The sequence below is a fragment of the Ochotona princeps genome, chromosome 18 (genome assembly GCF_030435755.1).
Source record: "Ochotona princeps isolate mOchPri1 chromosome 18, mOchPri1.hap1, whole genome shotgun sequence".
NCBI lineage: Eukaryota > Metazoa > Chordata > Mammalia > Lagomorpha > Ochotonidae > Ochotona > Ochotona princeps.
In genome coordinates, this window is record NC_080849.1 from 43,644,183 (window position 1) to 43,665,403 (window position 21,221).

Genomic DNA, 21,221 nt, shown 5'->3' on the forward strand with positions numbered 1-21,221 from the left:
TCCCACATGTGTGCAGGGGCTCAAATACTTAATCCAGCTCTGCTGCTTTCCCAGGTGCATTATCCGGAAATGGATCAGAAGTGAGCAGCCAGGACTCAAACCAGTTCCCGTATAGGATGCTTGCATTGCAAGCAGTGCCTATACATGTTATACCACAACACCAGCCCCTTCATTTTCACTATTTAATTTTCTCCTACCTGTTTTTTGGGGAGTTTTTTGTTTGTTTTGTTTTGTTTTGTTTTTAGTTTTTGTTTTGTTTTTCTTTGTTTTTCCCTTTTCTTCCTTTCTTTTAAAATCTGACCAAGGACCCGGTGCTGTAACCTTGTGGCTAAAGTCCTCACCTTGCACACGCTGGGATCCCATATGGGTGCCGGGTCTAATCCTGGCAGCTCTGCTTCCCAATCAGCTCCCTGCTTGTGGCCTGGGGAAGCAGTGAAGGACAGCTCAAAGCCTAAGGACCCTGCACCCACAATGGGAGACCCAGAAAAGGCTCCTGGTTCCTGGCTCCTGGCTTCAGGTCGGCTCAGCTCCTGCCATTGCCGTCACTTGGGGAGTGGATCAGCAGATGGAAGCTTTTCCTCTGTATATCTGACTTTCCAATAAAAATTTAAAAAATAAATAAATCTTCACATAAGAAATCTGGCCCAGAAAGTTGAGCCTTTCTCACCCATCTTGGTTGATGGTGTATTTACGAGACTTCCAATATTAGCTCAGCGAACAGATTCTTAAGATTACACAAACCTTACACATTCCCAAAGAGGAAAGGAAGAAGCATTTAAAGCCAAGACAGTATAAATAAACAAGGCTAAAAACTTCAGTTATTGCTTAATGTATAGTGGCAGAGAACTGAAAATTGCAGGGCTAAACCTGAAAGCCATGGCTCCAGTTGAATTTCCAAAGAAGCAGTTTGAGTATGTAACTTTAAGGACCTATGTTAGAAATTAGTATTGTCACATTTTATTTTTCTGTTTTGTAAAATTATTAATTATTTTATTCATGATAATTTAAATGAATTTCAGAACTTTATTTTCATTTTTAAATTAATTTGCAGAACACGAAATTAAGTGATCATTTTGCAAGTCTTTGTATTGTTTGTCTCATGTGTTTTAAAATATTTATGTCAATTTCAGTCTATTCCTGTGATTAATGGAAGAGAATTACAGTTCCCCCTTACTGTTCAACTTTGTGACCAGTGGGATAATCCAGCCCTGGTGCCACAGGTTAAAATAAGTCTCATAAAACCTAACAGTTTAAAGGTAAGTTTTAAACTTTCTTATTTAATTTTCACTTAAAAATTTGGATTTAATTCTCATGGTGTCACAAATCTTCAGTGTCACAAATTTTTTGCTTGCTGTTTTTCTTTGGTTTTTGGTTTTGTTTTTGTTTTTGTTTTTTAAGATTCATTTGTTTTTATTGGAAAGGCAGATTTATGTAGAGAAGGAGAGACAGAGAAAATATCTCCCGCTCACTGGTTCACTATCCAGATGGCGACAGTGGCCAGAGCTGAGCTCATCCAATGTCAGGAAACTTGAGCTTCTTCCAGGTCTCCCATGTGGTAGCAGGGTTCCAAGGCTTTGGGCACGTATTTTAAGTGCCAACGTTCGACAATTAATACCTGTTTAAGTAGTTATTATTCAGTACTAGTAATAGTTGTATTTTAGATCAAGATGAATGTATAGCACTAAGAAAATAAATGAAGATAGACATCACAGTGATCCATAGTGTTGCATTGATGAAGAGTTCAAACAAAAAGAAGTGTAAGTACTTACCCTGTAATTTATCTTGGGAATAGCTGTAAGAATCTGGGTAAGGCTGCTAAACCTTTGCTTTGTTCTAGAGTGAGCCCAGATCAGCATCCCATATGGAAGCTGGTTTGAGTCCTGACTGATCTACTTCAGTTCCAGTTCCCTGCTAATGCCCTGGGCAAAGCAGTAAAAGGTGACTCAGGTGTTTAGACCCCAGACACCAGCATGAGGGATCCAGATGTAGTTCTTGCCTGCTGGCTTGGACCTGGCCCAGCACTCTCTGTTTCTCCCTCTCTTTAACTTGCAAAAGAAGTTAAATAAGCCTGTTTTGAAAAATAGGAAGAGGGAAGTAATGTTAGGGGAAAAAAAAAACCTTGAATGGGTATTGGATTTTTTTTAACTGATTATTTTCTTATTTGATTTTAGCTCATTCCTTCGAACCAGCAGCATAAGACAGATGAGAAGGGCAGGGCTAATTTGGGCGTGTTCACTGTTTTTGCTCCTCGGTAAGAATTGAAAGTTTGCTAGATATTGGTGTTTCAGATTGCTTTTTCTTATGACTTACTGATTTTCAGATTAATATTCATTCTTTATATCAGACAGCAATTGTGAATAAATGGGACAAGAAAAGTTTCGTAAAGCTGAACTGTATAAGTTATCTCAGAGTTTTTTGTGTATAACCATTGTGATCTGAATCTTCCTTCCTGTCTGTCTGTCTGTCTTTTTGGTTAGGGGAGAGCATACTCTGCAGATTAAAGCCAGCTGTAACAAGAGTACCATAGAAGGACCTGTAATTAAGTTAATGATTCTTCCAGACCCTGAAAAACCAGTTCGTCTCAATGTTAAATATGACAGAGATGTTTCCTTTCTAGCAGGAGATGTTTTTACTGGTAAGTAATTCACAGTAATCTACAATGTTATTTACCTTTTTCAATAATGGAATAAACTATCCTAGGTATACAAAATGTTAAACACACATTCATGTTACTGTCTTTTAAATAGCAGAGGAAATACGATTTACTTAGAGTGACTACGCTCATCCTTATGTGGTGTAGTCATTTAATGTCAAGAACAAACTGCAAGTTCATAGATAAACAGGCTGAGGTCGTGAGGTACTTACACGCTTATTACATTGTGAAATTCTGTAGAAGAACCTGGAGTGCAATAAGATGCTATACTAAGGATGTTTTGATGTTATTTTTACTCCATCAGAAGCAGGACTGCTTAGTTTAAATTGGATAGAAATACGTCCCATCAACATTTATGCTAAAAGATACTTCAAACCCATAAATATTGCGTGGACTCTTGCCAGGTTAAGGAAGCATGCTAGGCTCCTAGGTAGAGTTGGGAATATGACAGTTTTCAGTAGGTGAAGACCAATATAGCAGATAACCAGCAGCAAATTTCACTGTAATGTGACATGCTAGTTCATTTAAAATTAATAATGACTTTACACTGGCAATTTTCTGGAAGGGATTAAATTCCTATATGTGGTTATAGGTTGTGAAAGAGGCAAAACAAAAATTTTTGACTGAAAATTTTCAATAATATATGTACTTTTTTATAAACTTATGCTTTGTTGTTGTTATTATTACTCTTTTCCATGATACAGTTTTATAGGTATAGGGATTGTTCCCTTCCCTTCCCCTTCCTCTCATTTCCCCCGTCAACCTTTCCGCCTTATTATTATACTGTTATTGCAATAGTGCAGTCCTTTAGCAACAGTCACAGGTCCAACATCCTGCTCCTGTTTAAGTCATGCTACTTATGTAATGGCATCGTACATGTAAGCAATGGTAGACAATCTCGTGTTCTTTTGTCAGGGTGTGTTCGTTTCATTAGGAGTCCTTTAATCGGGAGAAGAGATGCAGGCTGCAGTGTGTCTTTACTTCCTAGTATGCTAGGCTCCAGTGTACAGTTCACCTGTGAGAGTATATGTATATAATGTTTATGTGTTTGTCTTGTATTTTACATAAGGTTGCCTTACATCAGAGAGAAAATGATATATGTCCTTTTCAGATTGGATTATGTCATTGAGCTTGACAGTGTCTAGCTTGGATCATTTTGTTGCAAATGGTAGATTTTTATTCTTTTTTAATGGCTGAGTAGTGTTCCATGGAATAGATGTGCTACAGTTTGTTTATCCATTTCTCTTTTGGCAGGCATGTGGGTTGTTTAAATATCTCCACTCTTATGGATTGTGCTACTACTGTAAATATAAGATTTCAGGTCACTTTCTCAAATGCAGATTTCATTTCCTTTGGATATATTCCCAGGAGTGGGATAGTTGGGTCATATAGTAGATCAATTTCAGCTGTCTTAACCCCCTTCATGCTGCGTTTTTCTTATATGCATAGCCTTTTATGCTTTAGGAAGTAGACTCTACACATTTAAATGTGATACTACTTTGGATACTGTGGGATATTGAAAATTAATTTAAAAAGTAACCATTCCCTTCTGGAATACATGAAGGAGATGGTGTTTGAAGGCTTGCAAATTTTTATTTATTTAAAGATTTGTTTATTGGAACCAAATTAATTTTTTTTATTTATTGTGGCAGATTTCATAATTACTGTTATTTCAGAAGATGATAGTATTATTAAAAATATTAACCCAGCACGTATTTCCATGAAACTGTGGAAGTTTTCAAATGGTGGGAACCGACCACCAATAAATGTAAGTTAAAACTAACCATATTTAACAAAATTTAATTTGATGTTAAAACACAATGTGTGTGTAGTCAAGAAATGGAAATTGCCCCTTTCCTTAGGATTAAGAAAATATTTATCAGCAGACATTTGAAAATTAAGTGTTGTTGATGTTGAGAAGGAGTAGTCTGCATTGTTATTTTTTCTAAAACTTTTTCTTTTTTAAGATTTATTTTATTTCTATTGAGAAGTCAGATGCACAGAGAAGAGACAGATAGGAATATCTTCCATCTGGTGATTAACTCCTGACTGCAACGGCCAGAACTGTGCCAATCCAAAGCCAGGAGCCCCTTCTGGCTCTCCCACATGGGTGCAGGGTCTCAACACTTTTGAGCCATCTTCAGCTGCATTCCCAGGCCACAAGCAGGGAGCTGGATGGGAAGTAGGGCCGCCAGGATTAGAGCCAGCACCCATATGGGATCCCAGCGTGTGCAAGGACGTTAGCCGCTAAGCTACTGCTCTAGGCACATTTTTCTAAACATTTTAAGATACTTTACACGTTAGTGTTGTGCTGTCTAAAGGATAGGCTCATAAAGTAACAGCTGTTAAAATACATGCAGGGGTCATTAAAGGAGATGAGAAATCTATTAGATGTAAAGCTAGAACAGGGAACCTGGGCAGGGAAGTTTTCTACACACTGCAAGAAATTGCACCTTGAATTTAAACCATCTATCAGTCATTTTTAAAAAGTAAAATAAAAATACTTATTTTAGTCTCTATAAACTATTAAAAGATAACATTGTTCTCTAGATTTCCAAAAGTATTCATGGAATTTTGTATTATTTTACAAAGTTTTTGAAATTACCTTAATTCAGACTAGGCACATTTCAAATCATCAATAGCCTTGTTCTAGCATTCTGGACATTGTAAGTTTGAAATTGGAAATTAAAGGTTGAAGTTTCTCATAACATTCCCATAATAGCCTTCTTCAGCATTTATGGTTCATTTTAGTCATCTATTTTAGTAGCTAGCTTGCATTAATTTAGCAGTAGTCTGAAAGTTTGCCCGCCAATCTGCCCTAAGCTTTGCTCACTTATTATAAGCAAATCAGCAATTTAATTAAGCTGGTATTTTAAAATAATAATTCTACCCTAGAGGTCTATTGATTTCCAGTTGAAGACGTAATGTTTTTCAGCTGCAACTAATCTCACATTGTGTCTTAACATGTATTATTAAGGTGTGTGTGTGTGTGTGTGTGTGTGTGTGTGTGTAAATTCAGATATGATCTGGAGTCACTTTATATGATAAAGATTGTCATTTCCTATTTCTATTTCTAGGCAGAAACATTTAGTTGTAATAAAATCAAAGATAATGACAAGGAAGAAGGATGCTTCTACTTCAGGTATTACTTACATTATTTAATACTTTTATGATATTTTATCACAAAGTCAGTGTTGGAGATACTTGCCTGTTTACCTAAAGAAAACTAGTTTGTGATCAGATAGATAACTTTCTGTTTAGTTCTTTGGAAAAAGTATGTGTTTGTTTTTAAGCTTTATGAAATGGTTTAAGGAAATTTTTTTTTTTTTGTTAATGAATGTATGAGCTTAGAAGCTATTGAAGTTTTTTTTTTTTTTTAAAGATTTATTTATTTTTATTACAAAGTCAGACATACAGAGAGGAGGAGAGACAGAGAGGAGGATCTTCCATCCGATAATTCACTCCCCAAGTGACCGCAACGGCCGGTGCTGTGCCGACCCGAAGTCAGGAACCAGGAACCTCCTCCAGGTCTCCCACGCGGGTGCAGGATCCCAAAGAATTGGGCTGTCCTCGACTGCTTTCCCAGAACACAAGCAGGGAGCTGGATGGGCAGTGGAGCTGCCGGTATACCAACCGGCGCCCATATGGGATCCCGGTGCGTTCAAGACAAGGACTTTATCCACTAGGCCACGCCGCTACCTGGCCCAAAGCTATTGAAGTTTTCAGAAGAGTCCATTTATGTTTAGTTGGAAATCACTGAGTTAGCACTTGTCAAAGACATGCCAGATTGATACAGAAGCTTCAGAACACTGTGACTCACAGTAAGACAGTGTTCATACCAGTCTCTGTGCTTAAGTTACGCTTGAAAAAACATTACCTTTGGTCTGTTAGGTGTGCTCAGATGTGTAGGGCTATTTTAGAGTTCTAGAATTTATTTCATTTTTTTGAAAGGCAATACTGCAGAGATGAGGAGGGGTCGAGGGAGAGTGAAAAAGAGATAAAGCTCTTCTCTGGTGCACTCAGGGTTGCATATACCTGTAAATGCATTCATTTTTGTTGCTGTTAATTCATAACGTGACAGATTACAGTTACCTACTATTGATTGTCATTTGCATTTTTTTGTATTTTGAAGCTAATCTGTAAGATTGGTACACATGTGGAAGTGCATTTCCTGGGTTGTAGTGAAATTGCTGAGTCAAATGTTCAAACATTTTTTTCAAATTTTTTCCCAATTTCTGTTCCTACAAATAATGAATGAGATGTTAACCGCTCTGTATATTTGCCCGTATTTTGTTTTGTCAGTATTTTAGATTTATCTTCTGGTAAATATATAGTGCCATTTGGTTCCCTTTTTAAAATAAAAATTGAGTGAGAGGTACCAAGAGAGAACACACTCGCGTCTGCTGTTTTTACCTCCAAGTGTACCCAGTTGTCAGGACTGGGCTTTGCGAAATAAGCTAGAAATGAGCTAAGAGCTTAAAAGTCAGTCCAGGTCTCCCACACTGATATTAGGAACCCAGTCAGCCAAGCCTTCCCTGCTGCCTTCCAGGGTCAGCATTAGCAGGGAGCTGGAGCCAGCCATCAAACCAAGCTGGCGTCTTGGTCTCCGTGCTCATGCCCACCTCTACATTGGCCTGTTCACTGTACCATTTTTGGCCATTTGACAAATTACGACGGCGTGAAATGTTATCAAGCAGAAAAACTCATTAAACACTAAACACAGAAAGGTTTATTGAGACTTTTATACAGGCTGCCTTTGTCTAGCACTTGTTAAATTTGAAGATTTCCCAAACTTCAGCATTCAATGTAAAACATACTAGTGCAAATGTTTTAGGCATTGTGAGCCACTCTTACCAGTTAAAGGTGGGAACGCTCCTGAAATTGAAGCTCACAGATGCTAGCCAAGGGCCTGGCAACAGAACTTTGTAAGGATAGCACTTTGGGTTGTCTTAATTAGCTCTTTTTGTGTAGCATATGGTTTGAAGTTTAAGGTCACATTTTTTTGGTGTTTTCTCCACGTATGTGTACACTGTTACTTAGTGATTCATCATGATGAGTTATGGAATCCTGTTTCTGTTTTTACCAGTACTACTCTAGACCTGGTACATTTTCTTTCTTTCTACTTCCATTACTTCACTAGGATAGAAAACCTTTCATAGATCTGATGAAAGATCGTCTTAATCTCATTGTCAATCTTAAATAGAACTTTTCAACATTTTACCCCAGAATATTGTGTTTACTTTAGGGTTTTTCTTTAGGTAGCTATCTTATACTGCTTACCTCTAATTCTTTCTGATAGAAAGTGGAGCAAAACGTGATTCTGGCATCACAGACAACAGCCTTGGGCCCGGTACGATAGCCTACCGGCTAAAGTCCTCGCCTCACACACATCAGGATCCAATAATGGCACCGGTTCTAATCCTGGCAGCTCCACTTTCCATTCAGCTCCCTGGTTGTGGTCTGGGAGAGCAGTAGAGGATGGCCCAAAGCCTTGGGACCCTGCAGCCGCATGGCAGACCCAGAAAAGATTCCTGGCTGCTGGCTTCAAATCAGTGCAGCTCTGGCTCTTGCAGCAGCTTGGGGAGTGAATCATGGGATGCAAGATCTTCCTCTCTGTCTCTGCTCCTCTTTGTATATCTGACTTTATCCAATAAAAATAAATTTTTTTTTAAAGCAGCTTTTCTTGCTAGACCACAATGCTCACCCCTGTTGGACTTTCTTTTGTTAGTTTGTTTTATTCAAATTAATATATTTCTTGGGGCTTTTACGTCTCTAGTGATGACTGAAATTAATTTGCATTTTCTTTATTATAACTTCCAGATAAGGTTGCTGTCTAGAGCTAGTAGGTTTCACAAAAAATAGTAAAAGATGTTTCCTTATTCTTATTTTGGTGTTGGGAAGATCTTTTATGAGCATATCATTGATTCTTTAAATAATGGTAAAATTCGTTATTGAAACCACCTGAACTTGAAAATTTTAGCTATAGGTTTAGTTTCTTCAAAACAAGAAGTTATAGAACTGTATGTATATTTTTTTTGTCTTTGATCAGGTTTAGTACTTCATAGTTGTTGAAGAAGCTGTTCTGTCTAAATTTTCAATTTGCTCTTCATGCTGTCTGTTTTCTTTTTTGTGGGATTTACACCGATGTTCCTTCGTTTTCTTTTTTGCTTGGTTAACTTTAACCAAGAAGTTTCAAGTTTTATAGATCTTCAGAAGTCTTGATTTTTTTATCTTTTGCTTTGAGAGAAAAAGAGGATCCTGCCATCCATTCTTTACTCCCCAAATACTCACACCAGCCAGGTCCAGGACAGAAGATGTGAGTCATTAACTCTGTGAGGTCTGTATGTTTGTGATAGGGTTTCAACCATAACTGCTGCCTCCCAGGATCTGTACCAGCAAGAAGCTTAAATCAGGTGTTCGAGTTAGGAACCAAATGCAGGCACTGTGCCATAAAATGCAGGTGTCCTAACCAGTGGCTTTGCCACTTGGCCAGATGTCCACCCATTAAAAAGGTTTTCAAAGAACACATCAAACCCTAAGGAAGTAAATGAAATGAAAATCATAGAACACATTTTACATGTCATGAAAATGTATTATTGAATGTCATTCATACTTTCAATGTGGATAAAGTATGGTCAAAAACAACTAATAAGTGTACCTGTTAATGTGCTCTTTCTTTTTTTTTCTTTTTAAATTTATTCATTAATTACATTGTGTTGTAATTACATAGACTCTGGGATTCTCCCTCCACCCTCCCCCCATGGTGGGTTCCTCCACCTTGTTGCATAACCATAGTGCTCTTTCTTTTTTATGATTAGATCATAATAAATGTTTTATATGTGATATCAGAAGCCAAAGCAATATAGATGGGCAAGATGTTATATGTTTTTGACACATGAAGCTACCAGAAGTATGTAGAAATGAAGTAGATTTCCTTTGCCATGTAATTATCAGTTTTTCTGTACTCACTACTTTCTCAGCTTTGTATTACCCTTTTCGTTTTTACAATACCAGAGCCCTCCTTGTGGGTGTGTTGTGAATGAATGTACAGGTAAAGAAGAACTAATGAGGCCTTGCAGGCGAGATGTATTTGTTGAATGAATGAATATGAACATGAAGTTTCTGTTTAATTTAGGGATAAAGCAATTCCTAACAAAGTTGGAACATACTGTATCCAGTTTGGCTTCACAATGGATAAAGCAAACATTCTCAACAGTGAACAGGTTCGTGTACCTTTTCTGTATACAATGGATACCTTTACTTTTTTTCTCACTTTCTGAAGGAAATGTCTTGTTTAAAACTGAATTAAGCTCTAGATGCAAAGTATAGATGCAGTAGACCCCTCTTGTTTGTGTGATGAACATGATCCTAGATCCCAGTGGGTGCCTGGAAGTACAAATACGATCAAACACTTTTTCCCAGGATGTGTCTGTGATAAAATATAATTAATGGATTAGACATCACAAGAGATTAATATAGTAACAAAATAGAATAGGTAAGGTAATGTGCTATAATAAAATAATTTGAATTGGTTTTTTTTTTTTTTTTATCTTTCCATAAATTTTTGGAACACAGTTGGTCATAGGTAACTGAAACCTTAAACAAGGGAGCGCTGGTAAAATGTAATTTTTCAGAAGGTGGGATGTGTTTAAAGTGTGTTCAGAAGTTTGGTCTGGTATAGAAAGCACCTTTCACTTCCTCTTTATAGCAAAAACTCATGTAGTAAGAATTTTAGTGTATGTCATGATTGAATTGCTTGTAACAACCATAAATTCCTGGATAGTAAAGTTTAATGTAGTTTTCACATACATGTTCTTGATTAACTATTGTCAGTATTTATAAATTGATTATTTGCCTTTTATCTTGAATTTTAAATGTATATTGATTAATTTTAAGAGGTAGGAATATATTTTAGAAGATAGCATTTCACATCATTTACTGTATACCATTGTTATTTCTTCTGTCTCAGAAATACCAAAACATCAACAGGTTGTTAATTGGAATATTTTCTGTTTTGTTTTAGGTTATTATTGAAGTTCTGCCCAATCAGCCTGTGAAGTTAGTTCCTGAAATTCAACCAGCTACACCAACTGTTTCTAATGTTCGCTCAGTTTCCAATAGGACATTGGTCAAAGAATTACATCTCAATATCGTGGTAATGTTTATCTTCTTCCAAAGCTACGGAGTAACAGAGAGAACTACCTTTGCTAGTTGGATATAAGATGTTACTACAGAGAAAGGTTGATTGTTCCGTTTAAGATTATTTGGAAAACTTGCGCTGATTAATTAGCTATTTGGGTATGAATGGAAAATATATAACATAATATATAAAATATAGATATAATAAAACCTGGCTCAAAATGGAGAATTATGCGTGTATTTTCTAATATTTGTATTCTGCTATTTCATGTGAATGTGAGTAAACTTTATCAATGCTTAGTTAACTCAAGGACACAGGAGATAAATATTTTTAAGAGATGCTCTGATGACTGATTGGGGTTAAGGAAGAAAATCAGAGTTCCTCATGTGAGTTGGCTAGGAAGCAGCCACAGAGCTGCCACAGATATGAACAGAAAAACATTTGAGCAGAGTAGTAAGAGTTCACTATTATGGAGAATTTGCTGGTAAGATACTTAATTCTTTTTGATTTGTTTTCCAGTTTTAGACAAAGTGTTTTTTCTTTAATTTTTACATTAATAATAATTGTGTAGTGTGTACCGAACTAAGCTGGATAATCAGCATTTACCCCTCTTTACCAGTATTTTCATTGAAGGTTATAATATATACTAGGATAGTGTGAGTTGTAGCCTCCCCGTTATGCTGTACGACTCTAGGCACGTTCCTGATTTGGTTCCTGGTAACCTACCACTCTGTGTCCTTCCACTATCCTCCCACCACTCCCAGTCTTTAGTAGTCACTGCTGTCTGTTTTAGTTTTCACTAAACTAATTTAGTAATCACTGCTATTGAATTTAGTTTTGTTTACCTCTCCCAAATGAGGGACAACTTGTGGTCTTTGCCTTTCTGGGTGTTGCTTATGTCACTTGATATGATGTCATTTTTAATTTTTTTTTTTATTTTTTTTTTGTGATGAATATCTTCCCAATTTGATGTCATTTTTTAAATGTGTGAGTAATCTGTTGTATTTGTTTCCCTCAAACTCTTGGATCTATTATCCCGTTCTCTTTGGCTTATAAGGCTTCTGCCAAGAAGTCTATTAGTCTGATGGGTTTTCTTTCATATATAATTTGACGGTTTTCTCACTGTCTTTACGATGCTCAAGGTTCTTAAGTTGTGACTGTAATGCATCTCACAGAAGGTCTTTTTTGATTGAACATGATTGAAGTCCTTGTAGATTCCTGTATGTGACAATACATTTCTCTTTCAGGACTTATGGAGTTTTTGCTATTATTTCATTCAATAGTTCTCAATTTTTTTTTCCTTCTATTCTGCTTTAAGTATCCCTATTTGTTTACTTGAAAGTAGCTCCTATGTCTGATAGGCTTTCTTCATTCTTTCTATTTTTTCTTCTTTATCTTTGTAAATAATTTTAAAAGTCTCAGGATCCTCAGGACCAAAAGCTGTTTTTCTCATTGATCCAGTTTCTTTTTTTATTCAGGCTCTTAATTGTATTTTTTTATTTAATTGAAATTCCCAGCTCCAAAAATTTGTAACTTATTGTAGTGATGTTTGTCTCTATTGAATTTCTCATTCATATCAGGCATTGTTTTTCACATTCACAGTGTTTGTTTTGTTTGTTTGTTTTTAAGATTTATTTCTTTATTTATTTGTTGGAAAGTCAGATAGAAAGGGAGAAAGATCTTCCGTCTGCTGATTCATTCCCCAAGTGGCCACAACTGCCAGAGCTGAGCAAGTCTGAAGCCAGGAGCCAGGAACTTCTTCTGGTTCACCATGCAGGTGCAGGGTCCCAAGGCTTTGGGCTGTCCTTGACTGCCTTCTGATGATTCATTCCCCAGGCAGCTGAAACTGCTGGAGCCAGAAGCCAGGAGCCTCTTCTGAGTCTCCCATGCAGCTGCAGGGTCCCAAGGCTTTGGGCCATCCTCTACTTCTCTCCCAGGCCACAGGCAGGGAGCTGGAAGGGAAGCAGGACCTCCGGGATTAGAACCAGTGTGTGCAAGGCCACTTGCACCGGGCCATGTTTTCAACGTTTTTTTTAAGATTTATTTTTTATTGGAAAGTCAGATATTCAGAAAGGAGGAGAGACAGAGAGAAAGGTCTTCCATCCATTGAGTCACTCCCCAAGTGACCGCAAGGTCCGGAGCTGAACCGATTCGAAGCCAGGTCTTCAATACAGGTGCAGGGTTTCAAGGCTTTGGGCCGTCCTCAACTGCTTTCCCAGGCCATAAGCAGGGAGCTGGATGGAAAGCGGGACCAGTGGGATTAGAACCAGCGTCCATATGGGATCCCGGGGTGTGCAAGGCGAGGACTTTAGCCACTAGGCTGCCATGCCGGCCCTTTCCACATTTCTTTGAGTTGTCTATAATGCAGCCTTGAAAATTCTGGAGTTTTCTTAAGATTATTATAGTTAATTATTTTTCTTTTTTATATATAATTTATTTTGTAAATGATCCTACTTAGTTGATTAGGATACAAAGGATCAAGGGCTACAGGAAAGTGGGTAATACCATTGTTTCCACACTAATATTTTTTTCCCTGTATTTGGGGTCAGGGGAGAACCAAAGGGAAAAGCCACACCCAGCCTCCCACCCATCCCAGGTCCCTGATGTGAGGCACGCTCTGAGGGTCCTGCTCAAGCAGTTTTGATAGTTCAACAGGTCTGAATTGCTGCCAGTCTCACAGTTCCAATCGCGATGAAACCTATTCAGAATCCACTGGCTGGCATAGTCTCTTCATGGTTGCGGTTCTGAGATCAGCAGTTCAGTTGGAGGGATCTCCAAAGACTTCATCTGAGATGATCCCAAACCTGCTTCTTGTGTGAATTTGCCAGTACAGGGTCTGACACAGTCCGTCGCCCCAGTCAGCTTATGCACATGCTGGTCGTTGCAATTGCTTGGTCAGTTCTGTTTCCAGCCCTGTCTTCCACTTGAACCAGTGGTTGTTGTAGTCCACCTCGATCCTACCCACTTCGTATTCAGTCCTCACGCAAACCAGTGGGAGCTGCAGCCTAGTTGGGGCGACTCCCCATAACCTCCACCAGGCCTGCTCCCTACCCTGGTTCCCATGCTTGCCAGTATGTACTGCAGGCTTGTTCAGTCTGTCCCAATTCCCATTTAGCTCTGGTACTTGTCAGTGGGCATTGAAACCTAGTTCAACCCAACCAACCTACTGTCCAGCCCACACACATACTGGCAGGTGCCTTTTTGTCTAGCCACCCCTCCCCCTGTCCTGGTTTTCATGCTCTCCAGTGGGAGTGGTAACCCATGAGGGAGGTGCCCACTATCTCCCTACTAGGCCACTCCAGCTTCTGGATTGTGCACTCTCCAGGTGGTTCTGCTGTTTGACTTAACAGAATTGGCCCCCAGTGCCATCCTCTGCCTTCTGGTGCTGTGGCAAAGCCCAGCCAACCCTGATCCACTCTAATTATTGATTGCACCAGTCGGAACAGTCAGCCCAATCTGGCCCTTCCCCAATCTAGCTCACATGAGACCCACAGGTGTTGTTGCCCTGCCTGGTCTGGTCTACCCCCATCCCAACTCCTCTCCAGTGGGAGTGGTTGTCCAACAGGGGAGCCCACATTCCCCTGCCAGCTTTGCCTCCTCCCCCCTGATTCTCACGTGTGCTGTTTGGGCACTGCAACCATGTCTGGTACAGCTCACCTCACCTTGGCATTCCTTAATGTGTACTGGTATGTGTTGCGACCAAAACTGGTCTGACCCACACTCTGTTCTGGCGCTCGGATTCACCAGCGGTTGATGTGAACTGGTTAGGCTGGTCTCCCACCCCCCACCTATGCCATATGTATGATGGTGGGTATCTTTCTCTGGCCTGGTCTGGGTTGCTCCTTATCATAGTTCTTGTGCTCACCTGTAGTGGCTGTGTTCCGACAGAAGAGTTTCCCAAGCTCCTCTTTCAGAACCTCTCCCTATGCCTGGTCTTGCGCGTACTGGTGGTTCCATGGGCTAGCCTTCACTGCTGGCCTTCAATCCATTCCAGTTCGTGATGTTGACTGTTTCACCCCAGCCAAGGTTTGACCATGCCCAGACACTGCTCACACATGGCTCAGTAGGGGCAGAGACGCAGCCTAGTCCAACCTACATCTACCCAAGTTCTCCAGAGTGCCGGATGGTAAAGGCATCTACCCCAAATAAATCTTATGGACACTCCCCTCCAAACCATCAGGTCTCAGTCCCCTTGCTTGCCCAAAAGTTTCATGACCCTGCTACTGTGAATCACCCAGAATTCATCTCTCACCTATGCTAAAGCTGGGCTTATTCATGGGTGTCCCTAAGCAACAATTTCATTTCCTAAAAACCCCAGAGCTCGCCGCTGGGCGGCCAGCAGGCAGAACCTGGCACCATTTGGTGCACTGGCCTCCCAAAGCCCAGGGCTCAGTCACTGCCTTTGGCCGTGGCTTTTGCCTGAGTCCTGAGCCTAGGATCCGACCCAGCAGGGGCACCCCCCACAGCTACCACATTGCGGGAGCTGCAAGCTGCCCCCAACCCTGAGGCCCAGACCCCTAATTAGTTACTTTTCAAGCATTTTCTACATTTCCTTAAAATCAGCATCTATTTCTGGAGAATCATTTCGTCCTTTTGAAAGTGTCACTATTCTGCATCTTCAGGCTTCCTTGTGTGATTTGTTTACTTCTGTGCATCTAGTATATTAACAATTCGTTTTCTTTATGGATTAATTGGAAAAGACATTTTTGTTAGGTGGAATATGGTACGTCATTTGGGTAGTTGTTTTGGGTTTGATTCTAGTTAGCCTAGAAATACAAAGTATGACATTTCAGTTATAATCCATGTCTACATTGACTGTGCATGTCTTAGTTGTCTGGTTTACAGCAGTTCATGGGGTAATATGACTGAAGTAAACATGGATTTCCAAAGCTAAGTGTATTCAGGTGGATCTCAGTCACTCTAGGGTGTGTGACAGCAGTAGACATGGTCCTTTCCCCTTGTTTTACCAGACAAGCCGTAGTGATGGGGCTATGGCACCAATAACTGTGACACTGGAACTGTGTAGCATGGATTGGACCTTCCCTAGATCCTGCTGAACAAGGATAGGTACTCCGTGCGCTTGTAGCACCAAAAGCCCTACTTCCAGCACTGGAGGATGTGAAGGGGGTTTTGCCCCTCTGCCGTGGGATGAATGCAGATCATATTGGGGGTCATTCACTGACAGATGTGGATCCTGAGGATAGAATGCTGGTAGAGCCTATCCTAGATTCCATAATATGAAATAAAGTACTGATAGAATCCTGCAACTGCTGAGCTGGACGGGTGCAGTGGAGTGGAAGTGGAGCCCTTTCCTCTACCTGCAGCGCAAATTCTAGTGTTTCCGCAGGACTTGTGACCAACAATGGTTTCAGTCTTGGAGCTGCAAAATGCAGTGGAGACCTTTTCCAGGTCTCAGGTTTCACTTAAAGGTTATGCTGTTATTTGTGTGTTGAGCAAGCATGGGTCTGGATCAGTGAAGTACAGATGATGTCCTCCCCAGGTCTCACTGGGAGAATGTGAGACTATAGCTTCAACAGTCACGGTTCTAGAGCTGTAAGACTCACAGGTACCTTCCCCACATCTCACGATCCCATGTTTCTGGAGATTGTGCACTAGCAGTGCAAAGTGGATCATAGATGCAGATTGGGCCTTCCTTAGGGTTTGTAGACAAGCACAGGTGTCTCAGGATTTATGAAATAGCCACCGCTGCCAAGCTGCAGGATGTCCTTAATCTGTCCCTTGGTGTGAACTGAAATGACTCTGATCTAGCTTCAACAGTCACAACCTTAGAGTCGCCAGACTCAGAAGATAACTTACTCAGCTCCCACTCGATGATTGCATCTCATGGGGATATGTTCAAGCAAGTGCAGGCCTCGGGCATAGCAGTGCAGATAGAGCTGTCCTTCTGTTTCATTGGGGAATGCAGGTATGCTCAAAGCTGAGAAAACCAACAGTCCCTGAATTGCAGGATATAGTAGCGTCATTTGACACGTTGAGTGCAGTTTATAATGAGCATTGTTGACTGACGGACACCAGTTGAAACAGAGGAATACCAAATAGAACCCTCAAGGTGCCACTGGTAGGTTCAAGTTACTCCAATGGTTATAGCATCCACCAACAGCTGCAATCCCAGGATTGAATTCAGGACACAAAAGACTGTCCCAGGATCCCACAAGGCTTGCAGGGATGATGCTGGGCCTTTTTTAGAAATATGGTCTTATATGGGCTTGTGCATTGACTGCTGGTGTCTCAAAGCCCCAAGAAACAGAGACGAGCTCTGCTACATTGTCCAGAGCAAGTGAATGTGGCTCTGGGGCTTATACCAAGTAGTGCTGCAGCTGCTGGGTGTAAAGTTCCTGGTCTCTGCTCCAGACCAGCACCACAGCTCTGCTGGCTGATCCTCTACCTACAAACACCAGTGTCCCATTTGGGCACCGGTTTGTGTTCTGAGTATTCCACTTTCCATCCAGCTTGCTGCTTATGGCTTGGGAAAGCAGTGGAGGATGGCCCAAACCCACGTGGGAGAACCCAGAAACTCCTGGTTTCAGATTGGCTCAGCTCTGGCCGTTGTGGTCATTTGGGGAGTGAAGCCAGTGAAGTTCTTTCTCTCACTGCCTGTGCTTTTGTCTGTAAACCTGCCTCTCAGATGAAAATGTATATAGCTATATATTTTTTTTAATTTTTCAAACATTTCATAGAGCGCCTTAAAATCAGCATCTATTTCTGGAGAATCATTTTGTCGTTTTGAAAGTGTCACACTACTCTGCATCTTCATGCTTCCTTACTCTGACACCGGCCAGGGTGCTTCTGATGGTGACATGACCATTTGTTGTCATCTACTGGAGTTTAGCAATGTTCAGCAACTGGAGTCTGGATGAGGCTTTAGTGTCACACTGAAGTGATGGGTTTTTTGTTTTGTTTTGTTTTTTCTGAGCAGTGCAGTCATTTGGACCTGTTATGCATTAAAGTCAGTGAGAACTGTGGGATTTTCCTTTGGTAAGACTACTGAGCTATGGTGGTAGACTACTGAGCTATGGTGGACCCAGCCTGGGTCCAAGCTGTGTGTGAGCTTTATCCTTCTGTCTGCTAGCTTTCCAAATCTCAGTGCAGTTTGGAGTTTCCTCCACTTGTTTACTGATGGCTTGCCTTCGTCAGTCTCTGGAGACAGGTCCTCACTTGACTCTGTCTGGTTCTTCTCTGGTAGTATGAGTGCAGGGTCTCCTTGTTTAACTGTCTTGAATCTCCGAGTGAGTGGTTCTTAACTTTCGCTTTCCCAAACATCTACTTGTAAATTAATGTAAATGTGTTTGAGCTCTTGTAAAACACCAAACATTGTCTGAAGAGTGTACAGTATTTGGCACATACAGGTGTATTGCTTTTCAAGTATATGCAAATGCTGTTAAAATCAGTCGTGTAAGTTTTAAAAGCATTGTAAAGCTCATAATGGTTAAACACTTTTTCACATGAATGGATGCTCAGAGTATGTAACACAATGAAATTTTGAAATAAGAAGTCCTAACTCAGGAAGTTACAAACCACTGAATTAAATGGAAGTCTATTTTTTTTTTTTTTTTTAATTTTTTAATGTTTTGGATTTGGGGGACTGGTTCTTACCTGTGTGGGACACATCAACTTCAGACTGAATACAGTTTTTGGATTAAGAAGGGTTGGGGTAATTTATTGATTGGGAATCTGTAAATAAATGTTCTATGTTTGCTTGGTTTGTATGTGTTCATTTTTGGGGTTTAGCCTTCTACTTAGTTCTAATGAGTTTTTTCTATTTCTCATATTAAGGATGAATACAGCAATCATACTGGAATTAACTTGGCTGGTACTATAGTAGCTACCATTCAAGGTTCTGATGAGAATGATATTGATACTCCACTATTTATTGGAAAAGTTAGAACACTTGAATTTCCACTTATGAATGGTTCAGCCAAAATTACAGTAAGTTTCTTGTCTTTTTGTAAATAATGCTTCTATATTTAATGTTTTAAGCCACAATATTATAACGCCTTTTGCATGCATAGCGATACACATGTTCTCATTGTAGCACTTGGGAAGTCAGTGGAGATATTTTGTAATTTTGCTCTTGGCTCTGACAGACTGAACCCAGGTTATTACTAAGATGTTTTTGCTTATGGGATGATGGTGCTGATGCTAGTGATTTTTCATGTTGATGACAATGTGATTTTCATGCTCCAAAAAAGCTTATCTTTTATTTATTTCTTTCTAAAATAGTATACATTTTAGTTTTGTATTAGAGTGTACAATGTAAGAATCCCCATAGATAATCATAATTTGGTCACTCTTTACAGATAATGCTAACAACTTAGTGTGTGACCTTCCAAAGTTTATGTATATACTCACATTGCATTCATTCCCTATGTTATAGGATTTATGTACAAGTTGGGAAGGGTGTGATTTTCATTAACTTTCCCTAATATAATAAGACTGCTTTTATGAAAATCTCTTCGATATGTGTCTTTTAAAATATATTGTTTCTTTAAATGCTGGTAAGAAAGTTGATTGGTTATTTTAATCCTTTTCTTAGTTATTACCAGTACTGGTTCATAGTTTCACCAAAAAATAGGTATTCATCCTCTTAATGTTAACAGCATTTAGACATCAATGGGCTTGTTTTTAAATTCTAAGCACGCTTCTTAAAATTATGTTCTTCCTGATCAGATTGGATAATTTTGTATTTGCTTTTAATTTGAGGGAGAGGGAGCACTCCCACCTGCTGGTTGACTTCCCAAATATCCACCGTGACCAGAATTGGACCAGGGTTAGGGCAGCAGCCAGCTGCAGGGGACTCAGCTACTTGAGCCATTCCCACTGCCCCCACTGCTGCGTTAGCAGGACACAGAAGCCACAGCTGGGTATCTATCCAGGTACTCCAGTATGGGATGCAGTAATAGATTTTTAACCTTTGCATACAGTCCTCTGTATTAATTGTATATTTAATTGAGAAATTGCTGACAGATGCCTTAAGTTTGATTGTGATATTCTTTTGCTTATTTCTAATATACCAAATTTCTATTTATACTTGGGTCCAATTTTAGACTCCAGTTCTCTATTATCCTCTGCATTTGTATCATAGGTATACCTTAAATGGAATTAAATGAACAATGAAAAGTGTGTTAATAGTTGTTGACACTTAGTGATAAGTATGTAGAAGTTCGTTATCTGATTCTGTTAATAGAAAAATTGTAAGCAAATAATGAAAGAGAAAATGTAAATTACCAGTAAACATAAAAATAGTGACTTCGAAGCCCAGCACACTAGCCTAGTAGCTAAATCCTCGCCTTGCTTGCACCCAGATCACATATGATTGTGAGCTCATGTCCCGGCTGCTCCACTTCCCACCCAGCTCCCTGCTTGTTGCCTGGGAGTGCAGTAGGGGATGGCCCAAAAAGCCTTAGGGCCCTGCACTTAGGGAGTGAACCAGCGGGTGGAAGATCTTTCTCTCTGTCTCTGTGTGTGTGTGTGTGTCTTTCTCTCTCTCTCTCTCTCTCTCTCTCTCTCTCAGAAGATCTTTTTATTTATTTATTTATTTATTTATTTAAATAATCATACTTAGTTGATTAGGGTACACAGGTTCAAGGGCTACAGAAAAGTTGGTAATGCCATTGTTTCCACACTAATATCATCATTTTTTCCCTGTATCTGGGGTCAGGGGAGAGACAAAGGGAAAAGCCCCACCCAGCCTCCCACCCATCCCAGGAAGATCTTTATCTCTAAATCTGCCTTTCCAAGAAAAGTACATAGATCTTAAGAAAACAAAAGGCAGGGCCTGGCAGCGTGGCCTATCCCTGGGATCCCATATGGGCGCCGGTTCCAATCCCAGCAGCTCCACTTCCCATCCAGCTCCCTGCTTGTGGCCTGGGAAAGCAATCGAGGACGGCCGAAACCTTTAGGACCCTCCACCCGTGTGGGAGACCTGGAGGAGGTTCCTGGTTCCCGGCTTCAGATCGGCGCAGCACCGGCCGTTGCGGCTCACTTGGGGAGTGAATCATCGGACGGAAGATCTTCCTCTCTGTCTCTCCTCCTCTCTGTATATCTGACTTTGTAATAAAATAAATCAATCTTTAAAAAAAAAAAAGGCAAACCAGGGTAGGGGGCAGGCCTGGTGGAGGTTATTGTGGGTCTCTCTGACTGGGCTGCAGCTCCCCCTGGTTTATGCGAGGGCCAGCCAGGCTGGACTGCAACACCCACTGGTTCAAGTGGAAGTCGGGGCTGGAAACAGAACTAATCCAACAATTGCAACCACCAGCTGATTGGGGCAATGGACTGTGCCTGGCCCTGTACTTGCAAGTACATACAAGAATCTGGTCTGGGAACACCTCAAAGTTTCTTTGGGGATCTCCCCAATCGAACTGCCGTACTCAGAACCCTGACCAAGAAAAGAGGACAGAACAAGTTAAT

At 40.2% G+C, this 21,221-nt stretch overlaps 1 protein-coding gene across 4 annotated transcripts in view; it reads left to right on the forward strand.

The window, feature by feature from the left end:
• SMCHD1 (structural maintenance of chromosomes flexible hinge domain containing 1) overlaps positions 1-21,221 on the forward strand; it is a 140,872-nt gene that overhangs the window by 84,858 nt on the left and 34,793 nt on the right. For all 4 annotated transcript variants that reach the window (XM_058677105.1, XM_058677106.1, XM_058677103.1 and 1 more), the window contains exons 30-37: positions 1,131-1,256; positions 2,172-2,251; positions 2,478-2,635; positions 4,306-4,421; positions 5,731-5,795; positions 9,789-9,876; positions 10,677-10,808; positions 18,588-18,740. In XM_058677105.1, the coding sequence (XP_058533088.1) occupies positions 1,131-1,256; positions 2,172-2,251; positions 2,478-2,635; positions 4,306-4,421; positions 5,731-5,795; positions 9,789-9,876; positions 10,677-10,808; positions 18,588-18,740 (918 nt within the window). The remainder of the gene's footprint in view (positions 1-1,130; positions 1,257-2,171; positions 2,252-2,477; positions 2,636-4,305; positions 4,422-5,730; positions 5,796-9,788; positions 9,877-10,676; positions 10,809-18,587; positions 18,741-21,221) is intronic.